This window comes from Dermacentor variabilis, chromosome 3 (assembly GCF_050947875.1).
Source record: "Dermacentor variabilis isolate Ectoservices chromosome 3, ASM5094787v1, whole genome shotgun sequence".
NCBI classification, from domain to species: domain Eukaryota; kingdom Metazoa; phylum Arthropoda; class Arachnida; order Ixodida; family Ixodidae; genus Dermacentor; species Dermacentor variabilis.
In genome coordinates this window covers 55,443,536-55,460,183 of record NC_134570.1, presented here as the reverse complement: position 1 = coordinate 55,460,183, position 16,648 = coordinate 55,443,536, and the positions used below count along the sequence as shown (strand labels likewise).

The following is a 16,648-nucleotide window of genomic DNA, read 5'->3' as shown; positions in this document are numbered from 1 at the left end:
TGCTTTTCAGCACCTCGTAGGCAAATACCATCTGTCTGGCTATGTTTCCATAGAAAAAGAGGTAGCTATGGGGTCAGAAATAAAGGATGCCATCACCAATATAAAAAAACCAACTCAAAACCAGACGATGAAGCCACCTCTTTTCCTCTTTTGTCTCTACCATTTATACTCGACTAACTATTCAGCCATCCTTGGCTGAATAACATGATCCTTGTCTTCAAGCATTCCGCATAGCTTGTTGACTTTTTACCAGTCACATTATTATTCAAAGAAGAATCAAGCATGAAGCACTGAAGGCATCACCTAAGCAAGTAGAGGAATGGAAAAGAAAAAAAAAAGCCAGAAAGCTTCGCATCCTGCGTACACAACTTCACCAATCACTGCTGCGCTACACTGATAATGAAACATAGGACTTCCTGCCTACAGTTCCTTTCAAAAGAACTTTTAACCACACTTTTTCACACCAGCAAATTACTCATTGAGCATTGCAATGAAAGAATGACCACAGAAGCTACAAACTGTTGTGGCTAGGAAGGATCTGGCTAACTGTGTGGTGGTTTCCAACCGCAATACACCTCGAAAAGTGCCCGGCCAAGCTGCAGAGAATGGGCGCACGGAGGAAACAGGAAAACGCAAGACGACAACTGTTGCACACGTACCTCACGTGCCTCCTGAAGCCGGTCACCCATCTGGCGCACCAGCTGGACACACTGCTTGTGGCTGGCCAGTGCATTCGGGTAGTCGCCTATGGCCGTGTACACATGGCCCAGGCTGGTGAGGGCCAGTGCGGCCGCCTGACTGTCTTTGCACTTCATGGCCAAGACTAGCTGGTAGCGGTGGCTGGACAGGGCCTCCTTCAGGTTGCCCTTGGAGAAGTGCGCCGACCCCAAGTTGCCATGGGCGCGGCACTCCCCTGCCTGGTCATCTGCAGAACAGGCACATTTGCGTTGATATTCTCAACAACGTTCTCACACTTGGAGCTTGTGACTGTTCAGTAAGACGGCTGCCTTTATTGTTGAGAGACATGTACATAGAAGTTTACTTTTGGAGAAATAAATAATGGCAAGAATGGGTAGTAGTATATTTGAGAAGGAAGAAGTGACTGCAGTTAGTACGAGCATGCCTGGTACTGTTACGCAATGCGGAGTGTGGCACCGTTGCAACAACGATTGCAAGGACATCTTTCAAGGCTGTTTGCCAACAATCAAATAAGGACTCGGTCTTCTTGGTGCAATGTTCTTGGTGCAATGTGGTATTTCACTATTCAACAAATAAAGAACAGCAATCAATGGCAGTCTAAGTGCAGTGGATGAGAGAGCAAATTCAATTATGCCTGGTGAAGGTGAGATGATGAATAATATGTTCACGTTGATGAGTGTAGCATTCACTTTATTTTTTTTTTGCATAACAAAAAACTTAGCTTTATTGTCCAAATGCTTGCATTAACATTCCTCCCAGTCTCAAGAGTGAAACAGGCAGTCTGTATATTTAAATGTGCACTGAAGGGTATGGCAACTTGGTATCGAGCGCATAAAACACTTAATGTAGTAAAATGTGACTCAGTGTGAGGCATACTGCCACAAAAGGAAACAAATAAAGGGCCTAAATGAACCTATAATATGCTTTTTCTCACTAATAAAAGAGGCTCGGCGAAGATAGGTTGAAGGACACACACAACCCATCTCTATAATGTTGCAACATCCTAGGCAGAATTACATTTTTAGACATATCAGGAGCCATATCATGTCAAAGTGCACACTGGCTGACTTACTGAGAGACTTGGCAACTGCCAGGTCCTGCTGCATGTAGGCGATGGCACGGTCAATGCTGTTCAGTGCCCAGTAGGCCGAGCTAAGGGCAGAGAAAACGGAACCTCGCAGCTTGAGACTGCATGTGCCTATGTGAAGGGCCGTCTCCAGCAGCACCACAGCAGCAGCGTGCTGCCCCGTGGCCAACAGTTCCTGCCCGATCACCGACGTCATCACAAAGGGCGACTTGTCCAGGCGCATCGACTGCAGCTGCCGATACGTGGGCTCCAGGGTGGCTGCACCGGGCATCGAATCGAAGATTGATGCCAATGCTTTTCACAGTCCAGGCAAACAACCAGACAATTCTGAACAACAATGCAAGTCTTTGATCAGAATTCACAAAGTAAAGCAAATTACAAGAAATTACAAAGTAAAGCAAATGCATCATCGCAGTAGCTGCACAGCCAACAACATTTAACTACTTAATATGTGGTTTATAACGAACTTAACTTCAATATAACATTTTTGGCAGAGGTGTCCTCTCTTGTCAAGGTATATTCAGCCACATCAGACACCAGTGACCATTGTGCACAGTTTCACTATTTGTCATGTTTAAAAGATTAAATATGGCAAACTACAATAAGCTGTAGAGGCAACACACATACTTTCAGCCAGTAAATATGACATGGAGTCGTTGCTCACCTCTAAGGGGTGACTTCATCGCTGCTTCAACCAATCCAGCTAGTAGCTGGACTGATTTTGAATCTTGATTGAGCCCCGAGGCAAATGCAGCCAGGGCATCAGCATGCCTGCCCAAACACTGGAGTGCAACTCCTTGTCGATAGTAGGCCTGTGCAGGGACAAAGAATAGGAATTTACAATTTCAAAGCTGTGCATAAAGAACAAATTCCTCATTACATCTTTTCATTCTTCTTCGAGGGAAAGAATGTCAACCAGCTCGCCCAAACTGCCACCTTATGCTGCTTTCTGGTAAGCAAACCGGAGCATTTACTGCTGCTTTGGAAGTGCTCTGGCGCAAACCAGCACTGGTCTTAGCTGGACCTACCTAGGCTGATGTGGGCCAAGGTGCAAGCAGAAGCCCTCCTAGAGCAATTCAAAGTGTTCACCTACTCGCCCAAACAAAAGCACCATTAGAGAGCAGAAAAATAGAAAACACACACCGGTCAACAAATCAACAAAGAAGCACAAGTCTGCTGAGAGTGCAGTGCTCGTGTAGTGTGCCACAACATGCGTTTGTACTTTTGTCTACGCCTGCTCTGCGTCCCTTTGAATTGGGCACTGGAGATGTTCAACATCATCAATGCAGTTGGGTTGTAGCCAGTCTATGACCAAACTGGTCTTCACCTGTTCGGTCATGTGGTCACGCAGGCCAATGACCAGTGGTTTAGTTATGGATCACTTATATTAATTATTAGAGAGCTTTAGGTTAGGGGTCACAAGCGACTTGCATACACAAGAACTAGGAGCCACGGTACTGCGCATGCACAGACCCCTACGTCTGGATCTGTGCATGCGTAGTACCATTGCCCCTAGTACTTCCATACGCAAGCCGCTTGCATCCTCTAACCTAAAGCTCTCCATTAACGACGTTAACATGCACCGGCGCGCCACCGGTGCAATCTCGGAGGCCACGCAAAAAGAGGCGGGCCTTCGCACACGTGCCGCTAAATAGCACAGTGTGTCAAACACGGCAGCCCGACGCTTTAGCGCTGCACCACAAATGCTCGTGGGCAACGAGGGATTAAGAGGAAGCTTTAGCTCAGGTCGACGCAGCCTATTCAAATACATGTAAAACGCAAAAACATGTTTATGAGGTAACCCCTGGACGGATTTTGATGAAATTTGTTGCATTTGAAAGAGAAAGTTAAATTCTAGTGACTGTTGGAAGCGGAATTTCGATTTAGGGCTTGAATTTTCTTAAAACAATTTTCAAATATTTGACCATTTGAAAAGAATAGAAGCACGAAGTTTACAAATTCATAGCTCTGCATCAAGAACTGATATCGCAGTTCTGTAAACGGCATCCATTAGATCATTCAAAGCGGGCAAATTCAATATGTCATTTTACATCTTACGTGAATTTGTTACATTGGTTACAACGGTTTTGCAAAAGTTGTATTTGCCTATGACTATTTTTTTTATATTCATGTGTAACATATCAAGTTTGTCCGCTTTAGATGTGCTACTAGATGCAATTCACAGAATAGTATTATCATTTTTAGTGGTTAAGTTACAGAGTTGTAAACTTGGTAGTTTCGTTTTCTGAAAATTTTCCATTTTTGCGAATTTTTAATAAGAAATTGACAACCTAAATAAAAAATTCGAAACCAACAGTCACTAGATTTTAAGTTTGTCGTTTAAATGCAACAAACCTTGTCAAATTTGGTGCAGTGGTTGCCGAGAAAAACGAATTCTCCTTTTACATGTATTTAGATAGGAGCACTCGAGCTAAAGCTTCCTCTTCATTCTCAGCATTAGCACACACCGGCGCACCGCCGGTGCAATCTCGGAAGCTATGCAAAAAGAAAGGGGAGACTTGGCGTGCGCGACGCCAGGTGGCGCAGCGGATCCAAAGGAAAGCGCAAGATAGGAGCCCGGCTGCAGTAGACAGCTCATGCATACATTAGAGCGGGAAGTTGGGCTAGTTGGGGGAAGTTCACCTTGCAATGCTGGGGTTACTGCACTAAGACACATGGGCAACACAAGAAGAAAAGGAGAGTCTGCGCGCTTCCAGTACTTTTCTTCTCGTCCGTGTGTCTCAGTGCAGTAACCCCAGTATTACATCGTGCATACACGACCCGTTTCAGCAGTGGCAATACAGTGCGTCACTAGATTGCTTGTATGTTAATCGCATTAACGTCGACGGTCATCGTGAGATGGGTTCTGCCTGAACTTTTTTTTTTTCCTTCCTCCACACAGCAGTCTAACCCCACGGCAGGACATAGCTAACGCACCCCTCCTAAGGCACAAAACAACCGAAATCACCCAGGCGGACGACACACGCACCTTGGCCCATCGAGGGTTGAGCTCCCGGGCCTTGGCGGCGTCCTGGAGGGCCTGCGTGTACTTCCCGAGGCGCACGTAGGCGGCCGACCGGTTGCTGTAGAGCACGTGGTTGGCCGGGTCCAGGGCCAGGGCCTCCGTGTAGAGCTGGGCGGCGAGCCCGAAGTCCCCGGCCTGGCAGGCGGCCGTCGACTGGCGCACCAGGTCGAGGAAGGCGGCCCGCTGGCTGCTGCTCGTGCTGGCCGCGCCGCCCAGGGCGCTGGCCGCGCCGCCGCTGCTGCTGCCGCCGGCCGACGAGGAGGCCGCGCTGCTGCTCCCCTGGTCGCAGCACTCCACGTCCACCTCGAGCTGCGCGTTGTGGACAGATCGAGGGAGGTTGCGGTGAGGCCGCGGCTGATGAACGCGGGGCCGCATTTTAGATCGATCGCTATAGTGGGGACCGGACAGTTCCTGCTTCCGCGTGACATATTAGAGAGGTTTAGGGCCGATTTATGCTCGAGCCGCCCATCGCCGCAAGCCGCACCGCACGCGTGCGGTCGCGCGAAAGATTGCCCGTATCCAGCACTTGTGCACAAATTTCGGTTTACAATGCGTAAGGCATACACTGTGCACACAGTTTAAATGGTAATTTGTGCACAAGTGCTGGATACGTGCAATTTTTCGCGCGACCGCACGCGTGCGGTGCGGCTTGCGGCGATGTGCGGCTCGAGCGTAAATCGGCCCTTAGATTAGGGGACGCAAGCGGCTTGCGTGCTCAAGAACTAGGGGCCACGGTTCTGCGCATGCGCAGAACCCTACGTCCTTGTGTGCGCATGCGCTGTACCGTCGCCCCTAGTTCTTGCGTACGCAAGTGCCCTTGCGTCCCCTAAACTCTATTGTGGTGCGGTGCACTCGGTCCGCTCGATCCGCCTGCATTTCGTGAACTGTAGAAGAACGAAGTGGATCGACTGAAAGTACGTCTCTAACAAAAATGTTTGACTCTCTGTGGCTTACCTCGTCCTCAAACAATAATCGTCGTCTGTCAGATCACGCGGACGCATACGACACTGAGAAACGTTTGTAAACGTTGGCACTTAGGGTATAGGTTAAACAAATAAATACCCGCGTGTCGTTTGTGACCCTAAGGTGCCGGGAAAGCAGCGTTGAGGAAAAGAAACTCGCGCAAGATAGACGATTATTACTATAATAAGTCCTATTATTACTATTAGTAATAAGTCCCAGAGCGACGCAGATATCTGCGTACACGAAGAATTTCTTCGTGTACCATAACGGACTCTGAATACTCGCTACAATTGCTTCATTGCAAGAACTTCAAAGGTTGCGCCGCAGAAGCGGGCTTCTCCCCGCGTGATCTATTGCCGTGGCGAAGCAACCTTTCAAGGCGGCTGACACACACACGTGCAGACACTTTCGAAACAACGTCCGCAGCTCGCGCGCATCTCTACTGCCACATTTTCGAGGGCGTGCGCTGCTGTCAAGCACGACCTTCCGTCCGTCGCCTACCTGTAAGCACTCCTCGCTTCAAGCGTCATCCTACGTATAAAGAAACTTGAGATCGTAGCGGAGGGCAACGCGAATACCGGAGGAACAAACAAACAAACAAACCACTAAAGTAGAATGGCCGCCGAAAACTTCGCGTCACTCTAAAGAGCAAACCTCTCGCGCACGCACACACACTACAGCACTATTTCAGACGTCGATCTTCCCCGTCGATGGGCCAGGTATCGCGTTCTTATTGTTTTCACGGGCACGGAGGACGCTACGCACAATATGTGTGCACCCCGACAACCCTCACCCCTACCCCTCGCCCTAGCGCGTTCACATGAAGACAGTCATGCCGGGAAAGCCAGCGCACCGCCGCGAAGCTATATAGTGCATGGCCCCGCGCAACAAGTTTGCCAAGTGGAGCAGTTATATGCGAGAGACCATCGGGACGGCGGCGGGCACTCAGGTGGGCGGGGCGGCTTCTTTCTGTCTCCCTACGCGTAGGATACGTGCGCACGCCGCACATATACTACGTCAGCTGCGCTCGCGATCGTGAGAATCGGCAATACAAGGGCAGGGGGGGGGGGGGGAACGGCCGCGAACCCGTGACCTTCCTGCAGGATTGCGCGGGCCGCGCCGTTCTGTTGGCCGCACAACTCACGTCGGTTCCGTTTCGCGTCGTATACTATTCGGGCAGCGTGGCTCGGATCTGCTGCGCGAGGTATGCGCTCCGCCGCTCGTTCGTGGCATAGCTTGATTATAGTATAGTTAGTTGACCACGCGTCTTGCACGCGCGCAGCGAAGCACAGACGACGATCGAAGCACGCATAGTTAGTTAAACACGACGCGCAGTAAGTGTGCGTGTCGATTTCAGCGCGTTCACTTCGCAACAGGATGAACAGGCTGGGCGCGTTGGCGATACGGTGTATACACGTTGGAGGGATTTAGTCAGGTGTATCGCAGACAGGATAGGAATAACCCGCCGATGAAACTACAGGTGCTGCAGTTTCGCGCGAAAGGCGAAGCATCGATTGCGGCAGCAAATTATTAGACAGGATACGAAGTAAGGATAGTAGTTTCATCAGCCGTGTAAACTTGTAAACGTTCGCTTATTAACTAAATTTAAAAGCGTGGTGCCACACGCGCAGATGCAAACGTGAACGCACCTCACTCGACGACCGCGGACACTCGCAGTCAAAGCGCTGGCGTGAGGAAGCGCGGCAGCAGCAGCGAGCGAAGTGACCTTCACGCTGCCTCTCGCTTTAACGCAAAACCAAGCGGCGAGAACCCAGCGCACACGAAGCTATAGCAGCCCTCGGCGCACTTAGACTTTGTCCCCATCCCAGTTCAGGACCTCCCAGGGCCGCGGTTCGGGGACCTCCCAAGTTATACGCACTGCCGCCCCTGCGCCGCGGCATTCGTGTCGAGTGCTGCGTTATGGTGACTGCACTGCAGAAATCGAGCTGCGCAATTTCCCAACATCTCGTGAACCGCCGTGAACCGGTTCACATGCATGGCGCAGGCGAATCGAATGGACATATCGTTTCGAGTGTCGCGTTATTACTAGGCCTGCCCCGCTTAAATCGTGCTTGCGTATACTGAACTGAATCGCTCGGTTCTCACGTACGGTGAAGTCCGTGCCGCGCTGGTTAAGTTATAACTGAACGTACCGCGAACACGAGCGTATCACTGAACAACACGCGTTGAGTTGTTATTCAGCCTTGCAGCGCGTCCTGCATGTATATACGCATTGTTTGCGTTACTCTCGTGCTGCCCAAGTCATCCCCCACGCCCTTTCTCTCTCTCCTTTCCGCGAAGCACTTCCGACGCCCCTGTCGAACTCGCTGCAGGGAACTTGTTGCACGAGGTCAAAAGACCTGGCGTGCAGAAAAAGCGTCCGCGCAGAATGGGCCGCGCCGCGGCTGGCACGCACGCACGCGAGCGGTCCTCCGCAATCGGCCATCTCGGGCAGCACGGGTCGCCGGATCCGTTCATCATCGGCCGCCGTGTTTGCACAACAAAAGGGGAGCGCGCGCGCCGCTCTCCGGCGCGACCTTGTCACGCGCCAATCACGCAGGCAAACGCTGACGATTGAGCGACCGCGAAGTGGCGCGCACGCACGCCAAACCTTTTCTTCGTCATCTTCTTCTTTTTTTTTACATCCAGTGCATGGCGAGCACTGTTAGGGGCAAAAAAAAAAAAAAAAGAAAATACTAACGGGCTACCGCCGTGCTGCGCACGGCACCGCCCGACCGACCGACCGATCGGTTCGGGTCTCGCGCGCGAGTCGTCAGTCGCTTCCGGGCGACGCTGCTTCTTGCGGTGCCCTTCGTACCAGGTCACGCCAGCCGGGGCGAATAGCCAAAAGAGGTTTGAAACACAACGGAGACGCACTTTGTACGTGCGTAGCTTAGACGTGTGCCGGCGTCCGCGGGAACAGCAGCAGCGGATCGGACGCGGCTCCTCGCGACGCAGTGATCAATCGCAGCGGCCGCTTCTGTCGTCTTCACTTGGTCTTGGCATCATGAGCTGACAGAACTGCTGGGCATGCAGTGAGGCGTGCCGCAGAGTATGTAGCGAAAGCACAATTAACCCCGCCGTTCTCCCGTTTTGTTTCGTATGAGACACCACCCGCACCACTCGATGCTTTACACTCGATGCCATCCCGTGTATCCGGCGCTGCATGGTCCGACCCGAACAGGGAGGTTCGGGCCATGCAAAAACAACAACAACAACAACAACAACAGGAATGTACTGAACACGGCTAAACAACAACAACAACGAGAATGTACGAGGCCGGACAGGCAGCACGTCAGTGCAATGAAACGAGTCGACGGGCGCACTACTACACAGCGCGCGCAGAGGCATGTGCGTCTCTTTGTGAGCGCAGAAACGCGCGACCCCGACGACGGACTCGGAAAAGAAGCGTCGTGCGCGCATGGGCGGCGCCGTAGTACACGTAGCACGCGCCGTCGCCTCCCCGCGACCCCCCGGGGAAAACAAACAAACAGGCCCGGCCAGCTGCTGCTCCCGTGCCGAGGGCCCAAAGCCTCCAATTTTCCCCGGGGACCGCGCCGCCGAGCGTTCGCCTAATCGAACTCGAAGAACAATTGCTCGTCCTCGCTGCTGTGTGTGTCCGTTTGCCACCGGGCCATCGCCGAGGACGACCGCGGAAGCCATTTCATGGTCACTGCACTTGTGTAGGCGTGCTGCTGCTGCTGCTGTGTTCGTGTTTGAGTGATTGTGGAGGTACGTGCGTGCGTGCGTGCGTGCGTGTGTGCGTGTGTGCGTGTGTGCGTGCGTGTGTAAGCAATTGCGTGGTCACTGCACATCAGCAGTGTGTGTGGCTGCTGTGCTTTCCCTAACTCGACAACCGCAAGGTCACCGGTTCGACTCCTTGCCGCGGCGGGCACGCGACGGGGCAAGTGTGACCCGGAGCCCTCGATCGCCCCTCCTTCCCCTGCGGCGTTGGTTTCGAATGTTGTTACCAATCAATCCGGGTAACCGGATCGCTACCGCCCAACGCGTCTCACCCCCCCCCCCCGCCCACTCCGACATGGCGAGAAGCGCCGCGTATCCTGGAGCAGCAGCATATATGTGACACTGACGACGATGGCCTCGCCGTGCTCGGTGCACAACACGCCGGTACTGCAGCTGTTGCGTTCCCAACCTCGTGCGTTCCTGCATTGCTGACCGCGGACACTCGCCAGAGCGCGTTTCGCGGCTCAGCCGGATTTTCAACCAAAAATGCAATGCCTTAAGTCTCAGCATCGTCGCCTCCTTTCTATTGCACGTCATCCGTGCTCCCCACCCAGATCCTTCCTTCCTTCCTTCCTTTGTTTCTTTCTTTCTTTCTTTGTCCACGAAAGGTGGAAGGACGGAAGCAAGCAAGCAAGCGCGCATGAAATCCTACATCGGGTAAACGCATGGCGGCCTCCGTGAGCACAAGAATCACTTCTCGGGGCCGCGGATCGAACGAGACCCCGCACGGCCTGGTGATGCAGGAAGGGGGGGGGGGGGGGAGGAACGCGCTCCTCCGGGCGATGGTGCCGCAGTGACGGCCCGTCCCATCCGCGCGAGACTCTATGCAAAAGAGCGACGCTCCCGTTTCGAGAAATTCGGGCGTCGCGCATGGCGGAGGAAGGTTGTCGCGCATCGTGCGGTCGTTTCGTGCGCGTTGTGGGGCACGAGACGGCGTTTGGGGCTGGTATGTTGTATATACACATAATAGACGTACACGTCTATATTGCAGGGGCACGTACGAGCGGCTCGACGAAACGCGGTCAAGTGTGCGCACGCAAGAACGCACGCAAACGCGTGGACAACCGATTGGGCGCTCGCGCAGCGCCGCTCCCCCGTTTTTGTGACGCAGAGCGCGAAGCTCCGTGACGTAATTTAGTGCGAGCCAGTGCTGCTGATCGGCGCGCGCAAGAGGAGCGTATCGGAGGGACGCACGCAAGGAAGCTTGGAAGTACGGAGTGGACTGGGATATTTGAGTGCACTCGGAACGAAACCTTAAAAGGAAGCAACGCTGCGTCAGCTGTACCCACGGAGCAAGAAACATTTAGGAGTGGAAACTCCGCTGTTTGCGGCGACCAGAAAATGTCACATGCCCGCGGAGCTGTTATCGTGCTGGCGGCGCCTGGCGGCCTGGAAAGAAATTACCGCCGTTGAGAGCGCGCCGAAGCCGCCTGCCCGGGCGCTGCATTTTTTTTTTTTTTCGCTGCGGCTTCTACGACGCGCCGCATGGCGCCGCCACTGTATACGGTCCCGTCGGCGCATACAACAATTGTGACCTTATCTGGTCGCCCGCGCTCGCTCGCGCTGACGGGAGTTTCACCTCCTAAATGTCTTCTCCGTGGCTGTACCTCAGCGTGCGGCACTTTTGTGCGGCGTGTGGAAACATTTCGGTCGGCCTTTCTCGCGCACGTTCTCTGCTGTATACCTGCTATACCAAGCACGAGGTCGCGGGTTCGAGTCCGCAGACGCATTTTTATAAGGACAGAAGGCAAAAGCACTCGTGCGTCGAAGTTTTGAGCGCACGACTGAAAAGAACCTCACGTGGCAAAAAGAAAAAGCGCCCGGAGCCCTGTACCATACGCGGCAACTCTCATGTGGCCCCCGTTATACACTGGGACGCTAAGCATCGTCGATCAATCGATAATTGATTCTACGGGTTTAAACGCTGCGTGCCGTTATCTTCTTCGACAGCAAAACTAATTGGACAAATTTTGTAGACGCGTATAGGGTACAGCTACAGTAAAACATTAGTGCCACGGAATTTAAGTGGGTCGTCTCGTATCAAGAGACCCGCAGACGATTACAAGCCCTACCCTCCTTCCCACTGCCATGATTTCTTTCCCCTCAACTCGTTCGCCGAGTGATCGGGGCTAAGCTCCGCCTTCACTGGCTCTGCGTCGTGATGTGACGTCATGTCTTCTCGGAGCCAGCGCGTCTCCCCTCCGTGGTCCGGTCATGACGAACCATCTCCAACCTCTCCGCTAACCGCCTGGCCGTCGTCGATCCCTCCCCCACCCCCAAAGCTATCCAAGCAGCGTGCGCTGCGAGTCTTCTGTGACAGTGCCGAGTATGTCCAGGGGGGGGGGGGGGTATTCTGTAAGGGTCCGCCTAGTGGACTGTCCATTTCCACCGCTGCTGATTGGGTGCAGCTGTACGAGCGAGGAGGAGCCGGGCAGCTCTATCCAATTAGCAGCGGCCGAAATGAACAGTCCACTAGGTGTACACTTAAATGCCCCACCCCCAGTGTTCCGCTAACAGCAGGCGAGCTGGAAGTCTTGACGGATGGGCGGAGGCATCAACTAAAAGCCCCTCCGTGCTACTACCGCCGTGATTAAGGGGCTTTAGCGTAAACGCGAGCCGCCTGCACGGTGTAGCCACCTGGTAGTTCGAAGCTTAATAACCAGCTAAACAGAACTAATAGAGACTTTTAGCTTGTCCGGTATTGGGGTAAATGCAGGCGAACGGGGCGCGGAGGCGTAAACGTTAGCGGCCTGCATGGTGTAGCCACCTGGTGGCGCAGAGCTCAGAGACAAAAACAGCTATCAGTGTAACCAAGTCTATTCTACTTCGCTGCTGGTGTAAATTTTCGGCACTGGCGTGATCGTGTTGCTGCCAAAAATTCTTTACCCGCACCAAAGTAAAATACACTTGGTTACGGCGATATTAGCTGTTTTTCTCTGTTCGAGCTCTGCCCCACCAGGTGGCTGCACCATGCAGGTCGCTCCCGTTTACGCCTCCGCCCCAACGATCCGCCCCGTCCGTTTGCGTTAACCCCAGTACCGGACAAGCTAAACCTCTCTAATACTGCTGTAACCAAGTGTAAAACATTTTAAACATTTAAATAGGCGATGTGTTCACGATTACGCTCCTGTCGAAATTTTACACCAGCAGCAAAGTAGAATATACTTGGTTACTGCTATATTAGCTCAGTGTTTGTCTGGTAGAGCTCTGTGCCACCAGGTGGCTGCTCGTGCAGGCCGTTCACGTTCTGCACCTCCACTCATCCGGTGAACCGCCCAGACCGCTTGCGTGTACGTGAATAGCGGACACGCTATAAAACTCTCTATTATGGTACTAATCCTCTGGCGTAAAGTGACGACGCAAACGCGTGGGTCATGGCGGCGATTGGATACCGACAGTCCGATCACTCAGCTCGTCCGCTGCCTTGAAGAGGGACACGATTTCGCGGACGCCGATCGCTACGTTTGCAGTCCATAACGTAAACAAAAAAGGCGATCCATGGTGCTCGCTAGAAGAAAGCTATAGACCACCACTGACCGCGGAGCTCCAGTCAAAATGGAGCCCGTTGTAACGCAAGCAGACGACACTTGCCGTGTGCCGGAAATGATGAGTGTAAGTGTTAAACTGTTGTGTACTCTCTTACTGTCAATTTTTAATAGAAACAAATTTACCAACATTCTTAACTATTACGAGCAACATTTGTTCAGCATAAAGTTGGAATTAATTATCGATGACGCGACCTGGGCAGCCAATTGGATAGCTCGCCCAACTGACGTCAATTTGGATAACTACGTCATTCGGGAGGGGGCGGCTCTGAAAACACAGGGGAGCGGCGTCGCTGGCGATTGGTATCGATGCACATTTTTAAAACGTTATAATGAATTGCACTCTTTAAGCGCAGCGCTCGAACGCGTCGCTCAATGATCAGAAGGACTACAGTCTATAACGACTCAGTACGTTTGTACAATATCGTCGAAATCGTTTCAGGGTCCCTTTAATAAAAACACATCGAAGACCACGCCTTCGGAGTACCGCGGGCATTCGAAAAGAAAAACAGTGACATCGTGGCCGCCACCTTTTGGACACCACAGAGTTTCCTATATGTCACAAACTGGTCACGCGCATGCGACTAGACGCATGCAGGGCCCTAAGATACTCAATACTGTTGCATTTATGCAAATAATACGCGAGGCATTAGCGGCAGCATTACCTCTAGTAGCTTTTGTTGAATTGCTCGTTTGCAAATTTTGTTAATATTGTTGAAAAATCGGATTTCGGGCGTCACCCTTATAACGTCTTATAACGTCCGCCTTTCGAGGCTTTTTTTTCTTAATTCCACCGAGGCCCCGATCGGCGCGCCACCTCTGGACGTGCGAAAGGAACTAAACGCACGCGCGCGACGCGGTCGCCAGACGCGAGTGCGCGAGAGGAAGCGAGGGAGGTGGCAATAACGGCAGGGACAGGACGCTCGTCTCATTAGAGATCGTGAGACGCTAATTACGCGCACAGCCTTCGCGGGAGAAACGACGGGCTTTACACACATTTATTATACGGCCAGGGGCCCGCACGCACGCACGCACACACACACACACACACACACACACGCACGCACACACACACACACACACACATGCGCGCGCTTCGTCATGACGCGGATGCGTGGAGCACGGTGCCACCACCACCCAGCGCACCGACACGCCATGACCAGCGCAACGTTGGAACCACCGCGGCACCACTCCCCCCTTCCCCCTCCACCCTTTCTCTCTGTCTCGTATTTCATCCAGATCCGAGGACGTGAGGGAGAGGAGGAAACCGCCCGCTGCGTAGCCTTCCTCCGCGGGCCGCGTGGGGAGGAGAGAGAGCGCGCGCGCGCGCTATGTAGGCGCGCGAACGCGGGACGGTGCTTCTCAAAGGCGCGCGCGCAATGAAGAAAAAAAGAAAAGAGAGAGAGAGAGTGAGAGAACGTGATAGCCCGGAGGAGAGGAACTGCGCCAGCGAGCCGGGATCACGACATCGTGCGCAGGCGACGACGACGACCACGACGACGGTTGGCCGTACTACATAACAGCGCGATCGAACGCGCGCTGCCGTCGCCGCGACGGCGGCGCACAATTAGCGAAGTCCTCCGCTTTGGCGCGCCCAGCACACGGCAGCGCACGCGATAACGATGCCGAGATTCGTCGAACGCATGCGCGTGCTGTACGCGGACCGGGGACGGTGCGTGTGTACGCGTGCGATTGTTGTGTGCGTGATTTCCTGCACGATTTTGAGTGTGTTTATGTGTGTGCGTTCCGTAGGGCGCAGGAGGCATATCCGCAGGGTTATCTGCAAGGTAACACGAGGACACCCCTCCCCCCACCTGACCAGCGGACAAAACATTATACGCCGCGCGCAACGTGCGACACTGTGCCGACGGCGACACCCGTCTTTACGACAATCGGGCGGCTTCGCCGAGGTAGTCGCAAGCGAGGTCGACAGAAGCACGACGCGTTGCGGGACGCGCTCTCTCGCGTGAGGGTGACAGTGAGAAGCCGATGCAACGAGTGCGCTCCCGAGAGCGATTTCTTTCCTACTTCCTCCGCACGTGACGGAAAGATCGAAGTGCCCGGAAGTATACAATCGACAGTGCGCGTTCCGTCACCGTCCCGGTTTTTGTGAGGGTTTCAAGGGATTCTCGCGCACGGATCTTTTGAAAGGCGTGATCGCCATTCCGCCGCGCCTTACACGCTCAAGCGTCGCCCTGTGCATAAGCGCGCTTTCGCTGGGCATCGAATGCGAACCGTCTCTTCCGTGTTTATACTGGGTGCGATTATTCCTTTCTGCGAATTCGCGCGACCCCGTCACAAGACGACCGCGTGTCCCTTCTTTCTACAAGCGTATACACCAGAGCGTACATTCGCTTGTCCAGCCTCCCCTGTAGGCGCCGCATAAGCGTACACAATGGACCATTGCTGAGTGCGTACTTTATTACTTCTTATCTTTTTTTTTCTCTCTCTCTCTCTCTCTCTTTGAAGTATCGGCGATCGCTTCTCGATAGGGTCATTGGCCGTAAGATTTCTTCGCATTGCGGGGGCCTCCGCCATCCGAAGAATCCACGGAAAAGACCATCTCGATTCTCCGCGCACGGGCGCGTTCACACTGCATAGCTGCGCGCATCGAGCGACGCGGCCGTTTCGCCCGGATTTTCTTTGGATCGCGCGTTGGGCGAGTTTCCCTTTTGTTCTGCAACGCAGGCGGCGCATTCGCCGTCGGTGCCACTAAAAAGAAAGGAACGCCTCCGCGCGCACCATTTTCGAGGCGCGCGCGCGGCCATCGATATGCGTGCGTTTTGCGATGAGCCCTCCCCTCCGAGAAGAGATCAATGCGCGCGCTGCATCCTGCGCGAACAAATCGTCCCGTCTCCGCCACCAGCGCAAATCGCTCGCCGGCCAATACCTCGTCCGCCTCTACCGCGCGCCTCCTCTATTCTGCCTATCCGGCCTTTCTCACGCCGCCGCCGCCGCTGCTGCCAATGGAAGTGGCGAGCTCTTGCGAGACGAGATTGCTCGGTACCGTGGATGATCGTGCAAGCCGAGCGTTGCGTCGGTTGCGCGCAGACCGGTGCATTCGCCGCCGGCGGTCCTCCCTCCGGTGCAGTTACAGCCCTCCCTCCTTTTTTTACCGCACCCGCTCTTAGCCCCCGACGAAGCACGCCTTCCTGTTCTCGGATACGATTATTTCGTCGTAGTGCGGAGTTAATTCGAGCATCTTCGTCGACGATGTGCGGACGACGTGTCTTCTTTCCCATGGCTTCTTTTTTTTTTTTTTTTGAGAAGGGCAAAATGGTAAGGTAGCTCTATACGAAGGCGACGAAGGTATACAACGTCGCGGTGCGTTGCCGTCTGCTACGGTGCCCATCCGTCTGCTGCGTCCCGATCGTCGTCTGCTGCGGGGACACGCACAATGTTGCCAACCCGAACAACATCTAGCGGCAGGGGTATCCGTCCCCGAGCCGGGGCACAATGTCCAATTTATCGCGCCTGCCAGGCCGGGTCGGCCAGCCGGCCTAACTCCGTCGCTGACCGGTCATCCGCGGGGCCTCAACGCGCGCGCAGAACAAAAAAGAACCGGGAACGAGACACGCCGCGGCG

At 53.7% G+C, this 16,648-nt stretch overlaps 1 protein-coding gene across 1 annotated transcript in view; it reads right to left on the bottom strand.

The window, feature by feature from the left end:
- The window catches only part of LOC142575651 (tetratricopeptide repeat protein 28-like), a 106,808-nt gene that overhangs the window by 23,571 nt on the left and 66,589 nt on the right, over positions 1 to 16,648 (bottom strand). The window contains 4 exon segments of the mRNA XM_075685180.1: positions 660 to 925; positions 1,772 to 2,044; positions 2,451 to 2,598; positions 4,776 to 5,120. Of these exon segments, the coding sequence (XP_075541295.1) occupies positions 660 to 925; positions 1,772 to 2,044; positions 2,451 to 2,598; positions 4,776 to 5,120 (1,032 nt within the window).